This window comes from Sciurus vulgaris (assembly GCF_902686455.1).
Source record: "Sciurus vulgaris genome assembly, chromosome: 5".
NCBI lineage: Eukaryota > Metazoa > Chordata > Mammalia > Rodentia > Sciuridae > Sciurus > Sciurus vulgaris.
Genome location: NC_136465.1, coordinates 157142128 through 157160829, shown reverse-complemented (window position 1 = coordinate 157160829; position 18702 = coordinate 157142128). Strand labels below are relative to the sequence as shown.

General features: G+C 33.0%; 1 protein-coding gene across 2 annotated transcripts in view; it reads right to left on the bottom strand.

Annotated features, from left to right (window-relative positions):
* Positions 1–1725: 1725 nt before the first annotated feature.
* NEDD1 (NEDD1 gamma-tubulin ring complex targeting factor) overlaps positions 1726–18702 on the bottom strand; it is a 58541-nt gene continuing 41564 nt past the window's right edge. Inside the window, exons 9-15 of one of the 2 annotated variants that reach the window (XM_079142867.1) lie at positions 17755–17883; positions 15333–15380; positions 14251–14453; positions 13225–13381; positions 12210–12369; positions 3822–3888; positions 1726–3411 (exon numbers count right to left, since the gene is read on the bottom strand). In XM_079142867.1, the coding sequence (XP_078998993.1) occupies positions 3307–3411; positions 3822–3888; positions 12210–12369; positions 13225–13381; positions 14251–14453; positions 15333–15380; positions 17755–17883 (869 nt within the window). In that variant the 3' untranslated portion in view covers positions 1726–3306. The remainder of the gene's footprint in view (positions 3412–3821; positions 3889–12209; positions 12370–13224; positions 13382–14250; positions 14454–15332; positions 15381–17754; positions 17884–18702) is intronic. The other variant, XM_079142866.1, reaches the window with a different exon arrangement.

Sequence of the window (18702 nt, the reverse complement as noted above, 5' to 3'; positions counted from 1 at the left end):
CACGATGATGCCTTATTTAGGTATCAAGGTAATGCTGGTCTTCATGAGATGGAAATTATTCCCTTTGAATTCCTGCAAGTGTTTGTTGAGAATTGAGATGTTTTCTTTAAATGTTTGAAAGAACTCATCATTGTAGCCTTTCACATTTGGCAGTTTCTTGGTGAGAAGTATCTGTACTATGTTCTATTATTTCTCTTATTCCTGATATTGGCAACTTTGACTTTTTTTTCTCATCATAGTGACTAGATTTATCAGTTTTATTCTCTAAGAATGAGCTTTTTATTTCAGATTCTCTCAACCTTGTCTTCTATTGTTTTGGTGGGGGATACTGGGGATGCTTAACCACTGAGCCACAGAGATAGGGCCTGGATAAGTTGCTAAGGCTGACTTTGAACTTGCAATCCTCCTGCTTCAGCCTCTGGAGTCACTGGAATTATAGGTGTGTACCACTGTGCCCGGCTCAACTTGATTTTCTATTATACCGAGTTCTTCCTTTTATTCTGGGGTTCACATATTTTTCTAGGTTAAGGTAGAAGCTGAGGTCATTGATTAGAGATCTCTTCTAATATATATGTTTAATGTTGCTATAAATTCCCCTGCAAGAATTGCTCTAGCTGATTCCCCAAAATTTGGTATCTTGTTTTCATTTGCATTTGGTTCAATATATTAGCATTTCATCTCTTTTTCACATTCGTCATATTTAAACTGGATTTGTTGTATTCAGTATGTAGTTGGGTTTTTAAAAAAGATTCAGTCTAATAAGAGTAACTGACAGTTCACATTTAAAGTAATTATGGATAGGCTGTTTAAATCTACCATCTTCCTTTTTATTTTCCATTGTTTCTCATAGAATTTTTGTTCCCCTTCTTTTATGTCTCCTTTTGGATTTTGTGTGTGTGTGGCCACAATTTATCATCTTTGGTGGTTTATTTATTAACTGTTTTTCTTTTTGTGGTTGCTTTAGGGTTTATAGTTTACATCCTTATCACAGTCTAATTTCAGGTAATATTTCAGGTCATTCCTGTTTCACTTAGTGGAAGAACCTTAGCATACTGTACTTTCTTTCCCATCCTCCCAACCTTGATGATCATGGTACAAGTTAACTTTACATAGGTGAAACACAATACCTGATTTTTTTTTAACTTAAATATTATCTCTGAAATGGAATTTAAAATGAGGGAAAAATACGTGTTTGTTCACGTATTTACTACTTTTTGGTGTCTTTCATTCCTTGTAGTTGCAGATTTAGATTTCTACGTGGTATCATTTTCCCCTAACTACAGGCGTTCTTTAACATTTCCTGTAGTTCATTCTGCTTGTGAAAAACCCTCCAGTTTTTCTAGGTCAATTCATTTTTCTCTTTGAAAAGTATTTTCTCTAAATACAGAATTCCAAATTGAGCTTTTTCTTTCAGTACTTTAGAGATGATGCTCCACTGTGACAGTCTGATTATCTTTGTTCTTCTTTATCTTTAGCTTCTTTTAAGAATTTCACCCTACTTGCTGGTTTTAAGAAATTTATTGTAGTTTTTTATTTCTTGTGTTTCTGTTTCACTGAGCTTTTTGGGTCTCATTTGTTTCCCTCTCTCAAAAACCACTGTCTGGTGTTACCTAAGGTCCAATATCTAACCTATTTTAGACATTTTGTCTTTTTGTTTTAATTTCCATTGGAAAGGCAAGTCCAATCCCTATTATACCATTCTGGTCAGAGGCAAAGTCCAATTTCAGATTTTCTATATTTTTTAATACAAAAACTTTATTTTTTTGTACTTAGTTTTTAAATCCATGACAAAAATGTTTCATCTATACACATAAAATTACTAAAATTGTTTTATTTATTCCACCTCTTTTAATATACTTATGTGTACCTATATAAAAAGGCAATAGGAAAATATTATAGGATTTAAATACTGCATATAGGCAAAACACACTAACATTTATGTCTTCTAAACCTGTTTGATGGTGACATATAAGGAAACTTGTTACAAGTCATAATGCATTCATAAACTGCCAGAAAAAGATAACATAACACATCTATATGTGTCAATACAAATGTATTTGCTGAGTCATACTGGGAAAAAGTAATATTCCTGTGTTCACTTTAGGAAGCAATAATTAGCATATTTACACTTACTTTTCCATTGTTTTGGAACAGTAAGCTGAACTAGATTTTTAAAAAATTTTAGTATATATCTTTATCCCAGAAGCCAAAATGTAGTAGAGCTATATACAAGGTACACAGTGTAATTCTTTGGGCAAGAGATAAGAAGACAAATAAGTAGCCCTTCTAATCTTATACCACTAAAAATGGAGATCACAGCAGGTAGATGCAAATATCCAACTACTGCCAAAAGGGTGTGATTTCTTTTCACAATGAACCTTTATAAATAATTTTATGGTAAGGCAAATAACATAAACATATTATTCACATCACAGAAAATTAGAAAAAGTTAATGATACAAACCACAGAAAAAATAATTCACACTTCTCTCTTCAGAGGAAAAGATGGTAACAATACTGTAATATTTAGTATCTAAAACAAAATTTCCACTAATTATGTTGAATAATGGTGAGTGAAACTTTATAAATTTGCATGTTAATAATTCATGAGACAATCAGTAGCTATATAGTTCTTGCTGAGTCTTACACACCCTTAAAATTTTTTTCATGGGCAAAGTTAGCTAAAAAAAATATCAACCAGAAGTGGAAAGCTAGCAGAAGTATAACAACATAAATGCAAAAGATAAAATGTATCTGTACAATTCAAAATTTCAAAAATTATCACATTTACAAGTAATAAATAATAGTCATACTTGATGTCATTAACAAAATAAGTACTAGCCAACTCTGTATTTTATTAGTCAAAGGCTTAAAAAACCAATTGCCATTTTAAAATTATTTTCTCCATAAAAATAGAAGGTATATCAAACTTTTTAAATCTCAACTACCCAAAAAAATTGGAAGGCAATTTGTAAATCAAAAATATATGTTAAAAAAAGGTGATTAAAAACATACATAACCTATTTTTATGCACAATTTTCTTCTCTTATGAAAAAGGGCACTTAGTGTATAGCTAAAGTTTTCAGAAAATAAAGATCCTGTTGACTTTCCTATTAGGCAAATGATACATTGTACAGTTTAAATATAAAAATATAAATATTTTGGACAGAAAAGAGTGGGTATAAAAATCCAACATCCTTTAACTTGGAAAAAAGTTTCTTCCCCTAAAGCCCATGAAAACAGTACTGTTTCTATGTAGTTCTATGTTGCCAGAAACTCCCCAAATTATAAAACATTCACTGAAATTTCAAAAGTGGGCCCGTAGTCTTTTGTTTTCTTCTCGTAGTCTTTCAATTTCAGCCACTAAACCTTCATTCACTGAGTATCTTTCCAGCAAAGAGTGCATTTCATTCTAGAAAAAGGGGAAAATGCTGTTTAGATTATTGGTGTTTCACAGTTACTTGGCAAGCTACGTTTTATATACTTTCAGCTATCAGTTCTCTCATGTTCGGTTAAGAATGATATTTCTTGTACTTAACCACAAAGATCACTGGTGAAATGAATATGTTTGGAAGATTCATATTTCACATTTGGGAGGTTTTATGCTCATTAAAAGAAAAAAAATGCTGAAAAAGTAGACTTTACTACCACAGGTTAAAAGGAGGTGAGCAGTTAAAATATTACACTTATTAAATATCTGAAACTCCCTATTTATCTTAGTGACTAGACATGGCAAGTAAGTAAAAGTGCATTGCCCTTTAATAGATTTTTTTAGATTCATGCAAGTCCCAATTCATTTGAAACACAGTTTGCCATACATACCAGCTGCATATGAAACTGTTTTATCATTTCCACTTGCAAATTCACAATGTCCCTATGGCATGCTTCTCTAGGGAAGAATGTAAAATACATTAGAATTTTAACAGTTTAACCAATTTAGTTCATTTAAGAAACTGGCTAAACTTTTTCATTGTTTCAAATTATTGAATATTAATAATTATTACAATAATAAAACTACCAATATTTATTTAATATGAACTAGGCACTCTTTCTTAAATTTTATAAGAGCTTGTTTAATCTTCACAATTAGGAGAAATTATTTCCTCCACTTTACTAACAAAGTAAGTGAGCCAAAGACCAATTATACCTGTTCAAAAATCATACAACCAGCAAATAGTAGAGCAGAATGTAAACCCAGGCTGCCTACTCTAGATCCCACACTGCATTACATTCCTTGATACATAAATAATCATTAAGGAAAGACACAGATTTATAATACAAGAAATACAGAAAATTCACTAGACTACAAATCATGAGATTATCAATGACTTAGCTACTAAAAAACATTTCTAGTAGAAAGGCTATTTTGATGGATTAAAAGTGGTCAACTCAGTAAGATGCAATTAATTCTTGCCTCCAAAAGAATACATGAAAATCAGCAAGTATAATGATAAAAGGAACACTCAGTCACCCACCATACAACTTAAAAAACTAGAATACTATCAAATCGTGGAAACAGAGTGGGTGTTCCTATCTGATGTTATCACTTAACTCAGGGGAAATCCCAAGAAGAAGTCATATTCCTGAATTTTGTTGTGCAAAGACTTTTCTTAAAAACTCCAATACTGTCAGGGCACAGTGCTGTATACCTTTAATTCCAGCGGTTCCAGAGGCTGAGGCAGAAAGACTGCAAGTTTACCAGCCTCAGCAACTTAGCATTGTTCTAAACAACTCAGTGAGATCCTGTTTCGAAATTAAAAATAAGACAGAGCCGGGGATGTGGCTCAGTGGTTAAGTGCCCTGGGTTCAATCCCTGGTACCAAAACAAAACCACCCTCCAACAATGAATCTGTTGAGAAAGAAATTGGAAAAACTATCCCATTCTCAATAACCTTAAAAAAAAAAAAAAAAAACTTGGGAATAAAGGAAATAAATCTAAACAATGAGGTGAAAGACCTCTAATGAAACTAGAGAACACAGAAGACTGGAGATAACCTTTGACCTTAAAAGAGAAAAAGACCTCCCATGTGCTTGGACAGGCAGAATTAATATTGTCAAAATGGCCACACGACCAAAAGCATTATACAGATTAATTGCAATCCATATCAAAATGCCAATGATATTCTTCTCAGAACTAGAAAAAAATCGTAATAAAATTCATTTGGAAAAATAAAAGACTCAGAATATCCAAAGCAGTCCTGAGCAAGCAGTTATGCTGGAGGCGTCACAATACCTAATCTCAAATTATGCTACAGTTATAGTAGTAAAAACCATATGGTATTGGCATCAAAACCAGATACAAAGACCAATGGAATAGGAAACTCAGAGAGAAACTCACACAGGTCTGGTCATTTGATACTTAACAAAGGTTCCCAAAACATACATTGGAGAAAAGACAGTCTTTTTACCAAATGGTGCTGGGAAAACCCGATATCCATATTTAGAATGAAATTAGATCCCTATTTCACCTTGCACAAAAGCCAACCCAAACTGATCCAAGACCTAGGAATTAGACCAGAAATTTTATAACTGCTAAAGAAAACAGAGGCTCAACACTATGACACATGGGCACAGGCAATGACTTCCTCAAAAAGACCTCTAACACTCAAGAAATAAAAATGAAGAATCACCACATGGGACAGCATCAAATTAAAAAGCTTCTGCAAAGCAAAGGAAACAATTAAGAGCATGAAGAGAGAGTCTACAGAAGATCTTTGTCAGTTACTCCTCCAACAAGGGATTAACATCCAGAATATATAAAGAACTCAAAAAACACTAAAAATGAAAACTCAATCACTAAATAGGCAAAAGAACTAAACCTATTTCTCAAAATAAAAAATAGAAATGGCCAACAAATATATGAAAAAAATGTTCAACATTCCTAGCAATAAGAGAAATGCAAATCAAAACTACACTGAGATTTCATCTTACTCCAGTCAGAATGGCAATCATCAAGAATACAAATAATAATAAATGCTGGCACGGATGTGGGGAAAAAGGTACACCAATACATTGTTGGTAGACTGCGAATCAGTACAACCAATCTGGAAAGCAGCATGGAGATTCTGAAAAAACTTGGAATGGAACCACCGAAAAACCCAGCTCCTTGGTATTTATCCAGAGGAACTAAAATCAGCATATTATAGGGACACACGCACATCAATGTTTGCAGCAGCACAATTCACAATAGCCAAGCAGCCCAGGTGTCCTTCAACAAATGAAATGTATAAGGAAAATGTAGTGTATATATACACAATGGAGTTTTAGCCATAAAGAAGAATGAGATCGAGGATATGAGGAGGAACAGAACTGAAGAATATCATGACAGGTGAATCAAGGCAGACTCAGAAAGTCAAGGTCAAATGTCTTCTATCATGTGAAAGCTAGAGCAAAATAAAGAAAAAAAAATTGAGGGGGGCAGGAATTCCAAGAAAACAGAAGGGAAATAAGTGAAGTAGAGGAAAGAAACAGAGGGGCAAAGAAGAGGGACAGGAAAGAGGAACTGAGGAGTAAAACTGACCAAATTATACTACGCAAATATATGAAAATGCCACAGTGAATTTCACTTTACATATATATAGCACCAATTAAAAAATTTGAAAAAAATTAACATTAGTATTATATACAATCTGTAGTTTGTTTTCATAGTGATTGGTTTTGAGTGTTAACAAAAAGGATACCATATCTGTACAGTCTTGAGAAGCTCATATTTAAGAAATATTATTTTCTAGGTTCACAGTATTTGTAATTCACTGGTTTAAACTGGTTATGTCTATTTTCCTGTCAAATAATTCTTGAATTGTTTTCAAGTTTTTATTATTATTGTATTGTTATAAACAATCATATATGTATACACCTCTCAATCCACATGCACCAATATCCACAGATGGTTATGTACAGGTATAAAGCTAGGTATATATCTGTTCAGTTTTAAAAAATCATGCAATCTGTTTTTCAAAGTGGTACTATCAATGGATATCTTCATCATCAGTGTAACAGAGTTCCTCTTGCTCTAATTTTCAAGATTTGTAATAACTGAATTTTTACAATATTCTACCATTTAATGGGTGTGAAATAGTATCTCATTGCATTTTCTGTTTACTAACTGTGGGTATGAACATTTTCCCTCATGTTCAAATCTTATTATTCATTTTTAAAAATTTGTTCTAATCAGTTGTACATGACAGTAAAATGCATTTATACATTTTGATAAATCATACATAAATGGAGTGTAATTTCTCATTTTTCTGATTGTACATATTGTAGGATCACATCGGTCATGCAGTAATATACATACATGATGTAATAATGTCTGTTTCACTCTACTATTCTTTCTACCCCCATCCCTTTTCTTCACTCCTCTCTACCTAATATAAAGTAACTTTATTCTTCCCTAGCACCACCCTCTCTTTATTGTGAATTAGCATCTATGTATTAGAGAAAACATTCAGTCTTTGTTTATTTTGGGTTTGGCTTATTCCTCTTAGCATGAAATTCTCCAACTTCATCCATTTACCAGCAAATGCCATAATTGCATTCTTCTTTAAAGCTGAGTAATACTCCATTGTGTGTGTGTACACGTACATGTGTTTGTGTATATATATATCTCACATTTTCTTTATCCATTTATCTGTTGAAGGACACCTAGGTTCACAGTATTTGTAATTCCCTGGTTTAAACTGGTTATGTCTATTTTCCTGTCAAATAATTCTTGAATGCATAGTTTAGTTATTGTGAATTGAGCTGCTATAAACACTAATGTGGCTGTGTCACTGTAGTATACTGATTTTAAGTCCTTTGGGTATAAACCAAGGAGTGGGATAGTTAGATCAAATGGTGGTTCCATTCCAAGTTTTCTGAGGAATCTCCATACTGCTTTCTATAATGGTTGCACCATTTTGCATTCCCACCAGCAATGGATGAGTGTACCTTTTTCCCCACATCTTTGCCAACACTGCTTGTATTCTTGATAATAGCCATTATGACTGGAGTGAGATGAAATCTTAAGAGTAGTTTTGATTTGCATTTCTCTAATTGCTTAAGATGATGAACATTTTTTCATGTTTGTTATCAACTGTATTTCTTCTGTGAAGAGTCTGTTCATTTCCTTAGCCCATTTATTGATTGGGTAATTTGTTTTATTGGTGTTTTTTGAATTTTTTATATATCCTAGAGATTAGTGTTCTATCTGAGGAGAATGTGGTAAAGATATTCTCCCATTCCACAGACTCCCTCTTTACATTATTGATTGTTTCTTTTGCTGAGAAGAGGTTTTTCAGTTTGAATCCATCCCCTTTATTGATTCTTGATTTAACTTTCTTGCACTTTATTATTCAGTTTTAGGAGTCCTACATATAATCTGACCCTTTTTTGGTGATATGAGTATTCCAGATGCTCATCCCTCTTATCAGTGATATCTCATAATTAGTTCTTATTTATACACTCAAATTTACTCAACACTACAAATTTTATAGGTAGTGCATTTCTTTATTTTCAACAATTTTCCTATCCTGAAGTTCTAAAAATCTCTTGGAACATCTAAAATTTTGCCTTTCACATTTAAACTTTTATTCTATATAGAATTGATTCTTTAATTAGCATATTTATTCTTTTATAACCAAACATTACAATCTACTGATTATTCCATGCCATATTTTAAACATATATCTGCAATGTTAACACTGTCACTTCTCAAGTTTCCATAATCACATAGGTTTCTTTCTATTTGCTTTTTTCACCAATTTGTCCATGCCGTGTCAATGTTATACTACTATCTTATTTTATTTGAAAAACTAAGCTTATCTGTTTGTCAAACAAGGCCCCTTTGACCTTATTTTTCATTGGATTATCTTGGTATTCTTGGATCTTTCTTCTTCCATATACATTTTGAAATCATTTCATCATCTTCTAAATAAACCAAGTTGAAACTGCATTCCATCCATAGACCAATTTAGATGAAATATCATCTTCATAAAAATCTTTCCATTTATCTGTTAATGCTTTGTAATACGCTTTAAAAATTCTTCTTTCTTAAAAAATCTTCACCATCTTTTTCAGGTTTATGCCCAAGTACCTTAATTTTTCTGTTGCAATTACATGGTATTTAAAACAATTTATATTTCTGCTTTCAGTTATGATGAAAGTTGTATTAAATATTGAAGATATCAGGTGTAGTGAAATGCTTGCCTAGCAAGCATGGGGCCTTGGATAGCACCCCCAGTATCTCAATCAATTGATAAATTAATCAATGGTATAAGAGAACCAGCATAGCCAGGGCTGTAAAGGGTCACATTCTTGCAAAGAAGAGAAGTCTACTAGGTAAGACCCACATTTACCTCTCCTTTTCTCTCTGGAATATGTGCTGATCCCACAATGTGGAAAAAGGCTCAGCTGCAGCAAACTTCTGAAGCTTGAGACAGTGTCACCAGTGTTGGAGTATTTGAGTTTGGGACTACCAAGGAAGCCAATGTTTAAAAGCCAAGAATTTGAAGCAGGAAGGCTTTCAAAAGAGCAAGTCCAAAATCACCCAATTTCCCCTTCAGATATCTGTTGCCTCCTAAACAATGCCTATACTGCATTATATGTCAGTAAGCCAAACGACATCACAGTTGAAATGTAGAGAAGCCTTATGATGCTCGTGAAATGGGTTAAAGTTTAAGATCCACCTGAAATGACAGGGTGAATACTCCAGACATTCAGCAGATGTATTAGTGGCAAAGACGAGGTATAAAGGCAAACTGGAAACTAGTTCTAAGAAAACCTAAAAAGTAGCTACAAGATCAAGGTGACCAGCTTGCCAAAATAAACATACCTTTTTGAAAGACAATAAAAGCAGCTGAACAGACTTCCACTTATATGTAAACTCTCAATTCTGATGAAAATAAACCTGATAACCTATAAAATCATACATTCTTAAATTTGACCAGAGTTTAGAATGCAAAAAATATATAAATAAACAGCCAAGAAATGATAAATCCTTCCTAAAGGGAAAAAGACCCAGGATTGTTTTCAGTATCAACAGTGGCAGGAGAAAGCTGCCTATGAAAGGGTAAGAGAACCAGCTGAAATTTTTATACATTTTAAAAGACCAATTGAAGCCTGGCACGAGAGTTTAGAATTCCAAGGAACCCCAACTAAAAAGCCTGCATTTATTCACTAACTTTCCCCCATATGCTTATGTAAAAAGGTAGGGATAATCAAAAACCAGAGCGGAGAGACTCCCTAAGGCACAAATGCAAAGCACCTGTGAAGTCTTAGGGTGGGAGAGAACTCAGAATAACCCTTCTGAAGCACTACAAGATGGCAACAGACCACAGACAAGAGAGATTGGCTGAGAGTGAGTCCCTCAATACTGTTCCCTCTGTGCTCTCAATGACTGGTATAGCTGAATATAAGTACTGAAGGTTGAAAGCAGAACAATTAACTGAAATCCTGAGCCACTCTGGGTACTAAGCCAGGATCAGACCAGAAGTGAAAGAAGAATCAACCCCTAGCCACAGAGAGTTGGCAGTCAGGGTGTAAAGCACAGAGAGTTCGGTCACCCCCGTGCTCAGATCCCCAGGTCTGTTGAAGGAAAAGTCCTAAGCCCACTGCCCTTAAATCATCTGAAACCAGAGGTGAACCAACACTAAAATGCTTGTTGAATGAACAGAAAATAAATAGCACATTACTTCTGTGCTTAAAAACTTTGCTGACCCTCTCTATTCCTACATGTTAAGGCTTTTCTAACTACCTTTGTGGCCTCATCTCTTGCCACAGTACTTTCTCTCTCTGCAAGTATTCCTAAAATTTACAAATGTTTCTCTGCTCATGCTGTTCCCACACACTTAAGCATAAAATAAAATCTCTTCGGTCATACTTCTCTGAATTTGCCCCAGCAAATTCTTCCCTTTCTGTGTTTCCAACATGATTTTGTTCACATTATGGTCAGCTGTTTCCAGACAGTTCTGCTACTATGCCAGAAATATTTATGTATTCCTGAAAAACTTCATACTCTTTGAAAAATGTGTATTGAAAATAATAGAACTTAGGAAAAAAGGATTGAGGTCCACCACGGAAAACTTATGCAATTTTTTAACAGAGCACTAACAAAAACAAATCCTAATAAAAATACTAGCATAGTTATAAAGGCATGGTCTAATAGATATTGAAGAAGACACTTTACCTGAAAAAAGTGATGGTTACTTGAGGAAGAGAACAGAATACAGAAGGATTGGGGTTGCCAAGTTATAGGGACAACAGCAAAATGGGGAATAACCACAAAATAAGTGCAGAGTATAGAGTCAACACCAAGTTAAGAGAAAGTAAGAGGAGATGGACATTGACAAAGGCTTCATTCATCTGTGTTTACATGCACTTTTGTTTTGTTATAAAAACAAAATTTCCCCGTCATTTTGACAACACTGCCCTATTTACCAATCACAAAAGAACTAATTCATATTAAACGTTTACAGAAGGATACACTATATGTATCACAAATAAACTACAAGGCCTTTTTGTGCAGGCCTTTAAAATAAACTTTTTTATTAAAATAAACTTTTTCTTTAAAATAAACTTTTCTGATATTCAAAAATATATTTTAAAAATATTTTAAACATAAAAAAGCCTGCACAAACAAAAACTACACATCTACATATTCTTACTCATGATAATCCAAGTAACTATAGGCTAGAAAGAGGGGTGGGGAAGAAACCCCACAAAAGATCCTAATAATTGAAAATTGTTTCCAAAATATTGAAATAAGTAAAAGGAAGCAAAATTCTAGAACACATTCAAAGGATGAGAAAGGCAAGAATAGGTTAAGGAATTTTTTTATATTAAATATTTTATATTACATTCTGACACATTCTATATAAAATATTTAGCATTTTTTAAAAATAAAACTTAGCAGGTGATCTGTAAGTACTGATGTAAGAACTGCACATGAGTTACAAGAATTTGTTCACATTTTGATGATTAAAAAAATCCACAATAGCAGTCTGCATACTAGACTTCTCTGTCAAGCTATCTGGTTAAATGTGCCTTTTCCTGGCTGACAGTCAATAAATATAATATAACAAGATCAACAAAACCCCTCATGTTTTCTATGATTTTATGTTCACAAGAATCCAGATAAAAAGTAGTAGCCATTATAGTTCTGGTTTTACACTAATAAAAATAAACAAATAACGTGAAAAGTTTAGATAGAAAGAGTAACTTCTCAATTACTACCTAAAGTCATCCAGTGTTTCCTGTATCATATTCTGAATAAAACGGATTTGAACAGATGTCAGTGGTGCATTTGGCCGATTGTTCCCAATGGTATCAACTATTTTTTCTGAGAGTGAACTGGCAACTCCAGCAGTAACGGAAGATGATGCTATCTTTGGATCTAAAATAAAGAATCGATAAATATTAACAGTCAACTTGGACTAAAAGATATCGAACATTTCTAAATAAGATTTGGTATGAGGGAACTTGAAAAACTGGCAAAGAACAGTGTTCCTGTGACATTTAGAAAAATTCACTGTCTAGAATACAAACTTTAAAAATTTTATATGACATTATTTCTAATAGTCATGTATCTATAAACTGCCAACTGTCTAATGTAGTAACATATGACAGAGAAATTAATCTTGAAGAATCTCTAAACCATTTCTTCTTAAAAGACAAATGAGACAAGCTATACCACAAACCAGATAAACCAAGACTATTAAAAACAAGCAGAAGGAGGGTAGGAGAATAGTGGTGCTACAGGCAAAGTCTTGGAGTTTCATCTAATGCAATATATCCACAGAAACCTTCAAGTAAAACACAGTTGTTTCTATATACAGAGTTCCTTTATAGACTATTCTTACAGGTGAACTTAAAACTCTTAAATGCAATCACTTGATTGATAAGTCTGAGACAAATTCTAAGAGAAAGATTTCAATATGAAGAATAAAACATATAATTTTAGGTAGTTAACAATCCCTTTTCAAAGGGTTCTAAATTATAATTCTATCTACACGATATTAAATAAAACCTTACATATTAGATTGAAAATGAAATTCACACAAAAAGAGGATGAAATCAATATTGCTGAACTTAACCATTCATATACGTCATTGTTTTCTAGACATTAGACAAGCCAATAAACTTTAAATTCCTTGAACTTTTTTTAGTCTATGATTATCCTTTTCAAGTTAAACAACTGGAGAATTTTTCAACCTAACATTTCAAACATCAGAAAGTTTTATGTACTTACTTGGAGTTGAAGATCCATTAACTGGTGGTTCATAAATGAACTGGGCTTCAAATTCTTTCTCTGGCTTTTCAAATTTCTCAAGATTTCTTGATTGGTTAGATGATGGAGAGGTATTTAGATTTCCAGTTTCAGTACCAGAAGAGATCAACTTTGCAAACTTTATATTTAAAACAAAATAATTTTTTAATCAATAATTTATTGTTTTGCCCATATTACTCACACATTTTTTACCTACTTTCCCTAACCCTGCACCCCTTTTATTAAACAGAAGACAGGGTCAGGGAAATGAAGGAAGAATAGGAAGAAAACAAAAAGAAAATAAGATTCTGGGACTAGCAGCAAAATAAATTAATTTTACTGATCAAAAACAATCTCCACAATAACATCATGAGGAAAAAACTAATTTTATTAAGCATCTGCTAAACATAATTTAAAATGAAAATCATTGGTCAAAATTAAAAAAAAAAAGAAAACCCACTCTCATGTGGTAACTACACAAATATTAAAAAACAAATCAAAGATTTTTTACTCTCTGCATGATTATCTTTTAATATTATTCTAAAAAATAAATGTGAAAACAAATAAACATATTCCACATATTTAACCGATCTGGTCTGCCTGTAACAAATTATTTTGAAACCTTACACAAGAAATTAATTCTATATTGGATACTGTATTTTTAAGTAGAATGTAATAATAATGAATTCCATTCTTAGCACCATCAAATTTGCTCTAAAATTTAGAGTAAATGTCTTAACCACGAACTTGATGTTTTATACTGCAATGGAAATATATTATTAAATAATTCATGTAACAAGTGTTCTTGCATAGACAGATATAGCAAATATTTCATCTTAAGAAAAAATAGTACGTTTATATCTGCTGTTACCTTCAACATAGCCAAAGACAGATTTCAAAAATATTCATTGTTAAAAAGTGATATCAAGATTTAAGAGAATTCCTCTACCTAGTAAGTGCACAGCATTTTCAATAAATAGGATATTAGTATCATTTTCAGGCACATACCTGTTTGAAGGAATCTTTAGGATCCTGTTTTCCTAGATATGTTTTCTTAGACTCAGCTATCAGATCATGATTTTCATTTTCCTCTTTCCCTGGAGATCCCATAAAAACATTAAGAGGACTAGAATTCAGTGCTGAAGTATTTAAAGTTACTGGATTTTTTCTTGGGGGAAACACTGAGTTCAATTGTGGTAGAAAGTCAAAGCCTAAAGAAAAGGAGGAAAAAAATTGCAATGATATCCCACAATCTTGGATACTTAAAGTAAGCAGTTAACAGAGAGTCAGAATAACATGATAAAACACATAGGGACTGGATTCAGAAGACTAGTTTCTCAGCTATTCCCCTTAATTGATGTATACTCTTAGGCACATCTTTAAAAATCTTAAATCTATTTCCTAATCTGTAAATGTGAATGATGATATCTATCTCTTTAGAGTAGTGAGGCTTAAAAAATATTATATGTGAAAATACTTTGAAAACACAATGAATGTTTTATTATTTTTTTGATTACTGAAGAAAGTTAATTGGGTATGTACCTGTGGCATATATCTTGGTAGGCAGCCTCTAAGATGGCTTTTGACATGTCTTCTGACATCCATGCCCTTGTGTATTCCTCTCCCTTTGAATATGGGTTACAGCTAGAATTGTCCTTCTAACAAGGAGAATATGGCAAAAGTACTAGGATGTCACTTCTAAGATAAGGTTACAAACATACTGTGGCTTCTATCTCGGATGCCTTCTCACTTTTTCGCTTACCTGAGTGAAAATAGCTGCTCTTTTGTCAACTTTCCCAGACAGATGCTCAACTGGCAAGGAACTGATGTCTCCAGCCAAAAGCCATATGAATGAGCTTGGAAGCAGATCTTTGCCCAGTTGAGCTGTAGCTCTGGCTCATACCCTAATTGAAGCATCAAGAGAGATCTGAAGGCAAAATCATCTAATCAAGTTATGCCCAGGCTGTCAATCCACAGAAGTAATAAAATGATGTTCTATTAAGCCTCGAAACGTTGGGGTGACTTGTCACACAGAAAAGACAATCCAATAGCATTTTTAATTTTAATGAAAATACTTCTAAAGTTCTTACCATCTCCTTTGCCTACAGACTCATCACCTCCCTTGTTAACTACAGCATCTACAATAAGAAAATCAAACTTTAAGAGTAGTGAAAAATAAGCCACAGCAAGTTAAGACTTACAATTCTTTCCCCAAGAGTTCAGAGACAATCAATCTTAAGGAGTAATGAGGTTAAAGTTTAAAGTTAGTACTCATTTAAACTTCCCTTTTCATTCTTCTAGCTTCATGCATAGTAGCAAATATGAAAAGATAATTCTATGGTATAGAATTTATGAGCTAGTATAATTTAATGAGACAGCAAAGAAAAGAATAAACCCTGAAGTCAGTTCTAGGTATCTATAATCCTATTTGCCTAATTCATTTCATAGCTTTGTGAGTTTGGGCAAGCCTACAATGCAATTAAGCTTCAGTTTCTGCATCTCTACAATGGGATAATGCCTTGATCATTTTGTTTTGGGGTTCAACTAAAATAATATCTAAATATTGTGCAGTACTACAATGTTATAAAACATAAGGTTTTATTAATATTTATTTTAATGTAGAGTATGTGTAAGATTATTTCAATACTGTAATATTATTCAATTCATAGCAAAAACTATTTAACTCAATTTTAACAGATTAATAGAAAAATGGACAAAAGTCATTAACAAATTGACCAGAAATTCAAATGACCAATGATCATGGTTATCGTATGAGTGTTTCAGGCCTAGTAATTGCATACTATGCCCATTAAGAGACAAATGCACATACACACAATCTTATAAATTATTAATTTCCTCTTAAACTCTCAGCATTATATTTAGTAACCATGTTTTTCCATATTAATAACAAAACCCTAAAGAATGGAGGAGAAATGGCTCAAATTCTCATCACATTTAAAAAATACAGTACAAGTAATTAAGGGAAAAATTAGCTTAATCATTTCTCTTAAAACTCATTAAAAGGATTTAATTTATAACTCTAATACTTGCAAAAAGCCCTTTCCTACATTTTTCAATGCAGAAGGTGCTCCAAGCAGGTTTAGAAGCCAAGTTACCCAACTCAGTGCTGATCCTAGAAACCTTCCTCAACTCCAGCCACTCCTTCCTTTCTTTACTTTTTCACTACATATTTTGACTTTCTCTTCGTACTAAAAGAATCCTTCCTTTTTCATTAGGTGAAAGATAGGAGATTTTGACTCAGAAATTTAAGAGGTTATTTTATGACTGGGGTAAGGCAGAAGATAACCAATAATTCTATACTAATACATATGTTCATTCCTTTTGAGTATGAGAACTAGGGAAACACAACTTTAAAGTAAAAATGAAATTGTAAAAATCCTAAGTGGAGGGCTATGGTGGTGGCTCAGCAGTAGAGCGCTTGCCTCACATGCATGAGGCACCAAGTCCGATCCTCAGCACCACATAATAAATAAATAAAATAAAGGTATTAGGTACTGTGTCCATTTACAACTAAAAATATTTTTAAAAAATCATAAGTGGATGTAACAATTTCAAGAACCTGCTACTGTTGACACTTAAGAGCCTCTCTAAGTTTTTCGCTATTATAAATAAAACTGTAAACCCACAAATCTTTGTGGGCCTCTCAGAATATTTTCTGAGGTAAATCTGTAGACATGGAATTAGCAGGCCAAAAAATATGAATAATTTAACTCTTCCAAATTACCCTCTAGATATTTACCCATATTACTGCTTACATTACTATTAGTAAGTTGATCCCATTAAAGAAAACAGTATGAACATTAGCACCTAAAAAGCACAGCTAATTATTGTCTTAGTTCCCATTTATCAAGCTGGCAAAGACTTTTTTAATGGCAATATTCAGAAAGGGGTAGATAGCATATGTATTTTTTAATATATATTATGCATACACACAAACACAAATATATGGTACTTTTATACATAGGATAAATGAGACATTCTATCACACAGCCATATACTCTGTGAAAACATTTAATAAATACCAATTAGACACTAACAATCTTAAATTTTTTAAATTAGGAGGATATTTTTTGCCATAACAAAACATTCAAATTTTAGGGATATTTATTTTGAAATAGATACAAGTAAAAGACTGCCTATAAAGGTAAAACTTCCTTTGAGAAACTTTTTGGGTGGGTAGGGGGATAGTTCAATGGTATAGCACTAGTCTAGCATTCATAAAGCCCTGGGTTTGATCCTCAACACCAGAGTAAAGAAAGAAAGAAATTCTGTGGAAATTAAAACACTAATTTTAGAGCTATCTGCATAGTTACCATGTGAAAATTATCAGCATCTACTTTAGAATTATATTATCTGCAATATCAGAAAAAAGGAAGATATATTGCCCAGGACAAGAGAAAATAAGCCAACTGCATTAAATTGAGTATATGGAAGATATTACCCACGTCTTAGAATGAGAATGTAATGATCCACCGGTCTGAACACACTTACCATCTCTGATAGGTGAGAACATGTCCCCTAAACTACTTTTCCCAGTATCATCAAAGCTGGAGAAATCCTGACTTTTTCCACCGTCAGTTTCCTTAGATAAAATATCTGTATTTATGCTTCGAGGCAAACCTTAGGTGATTTAGATTTGAAAAAAAAAAAAAAAAAAAAAAAGTGTTACTACATCTAAATAAACTTTATCATCAGAAGCTAAGTTGTAAAAATTAACACATTATCTACTTTTTAGAATTTTACAACTGTGAGCATCAGTGAAAAAAGCAGAATATGACCACCAGTAAGCCCATCAGCACTTTCATGGACTGAAGTCTTCCTCAAAAGCAAATAGTTTATTTGTTCATACAGCAACACCTTATTTTAGCCTTTTTTTTTTTTTTTTTTAGCCATTTTGATGGAAATTTTCTGCAATTATTTATATACTTCACTGCCCTCTGAAACACAACTTACTTTTGTTATGAACCCTTGGGTTCATCTACAGATGAAGGAGGGAAAAAATCTGGCAGGTATGCAGTGCATTGCCTAACAAACAAGATTCAATTAACGCTAGTTCCCAACTTGTAGAGAATGGATTTCCTTTCACTTCCCCCTTTTTGGTTGTTGCTTTCACCCACAAAGGAAGCTTAACATTGCCCTCAGCATTATTGATCTTAAATGACTTTACCAACTTCTGTAGATTAGTAGAAGTGGGACACCAGAATATCACACTCAACGAATACTACAGCAGACAACATTAAAAAGGCTGCAGCAGTTTATTCTGGCAATATATAATGCATGCCTACAGGGGCTTTGTAATAGGAACTCTGTAGGATCAGTAGCTTCAAGCTCATTTCTGGGTTAAGGAATGAATTCTTGAGATTTGAGAAGTTGGATGAAAACCTGGTTTCTGGAATGGCAGCACATTACTGTGCTATGTTTTAAAGTGTTTTATTTAGC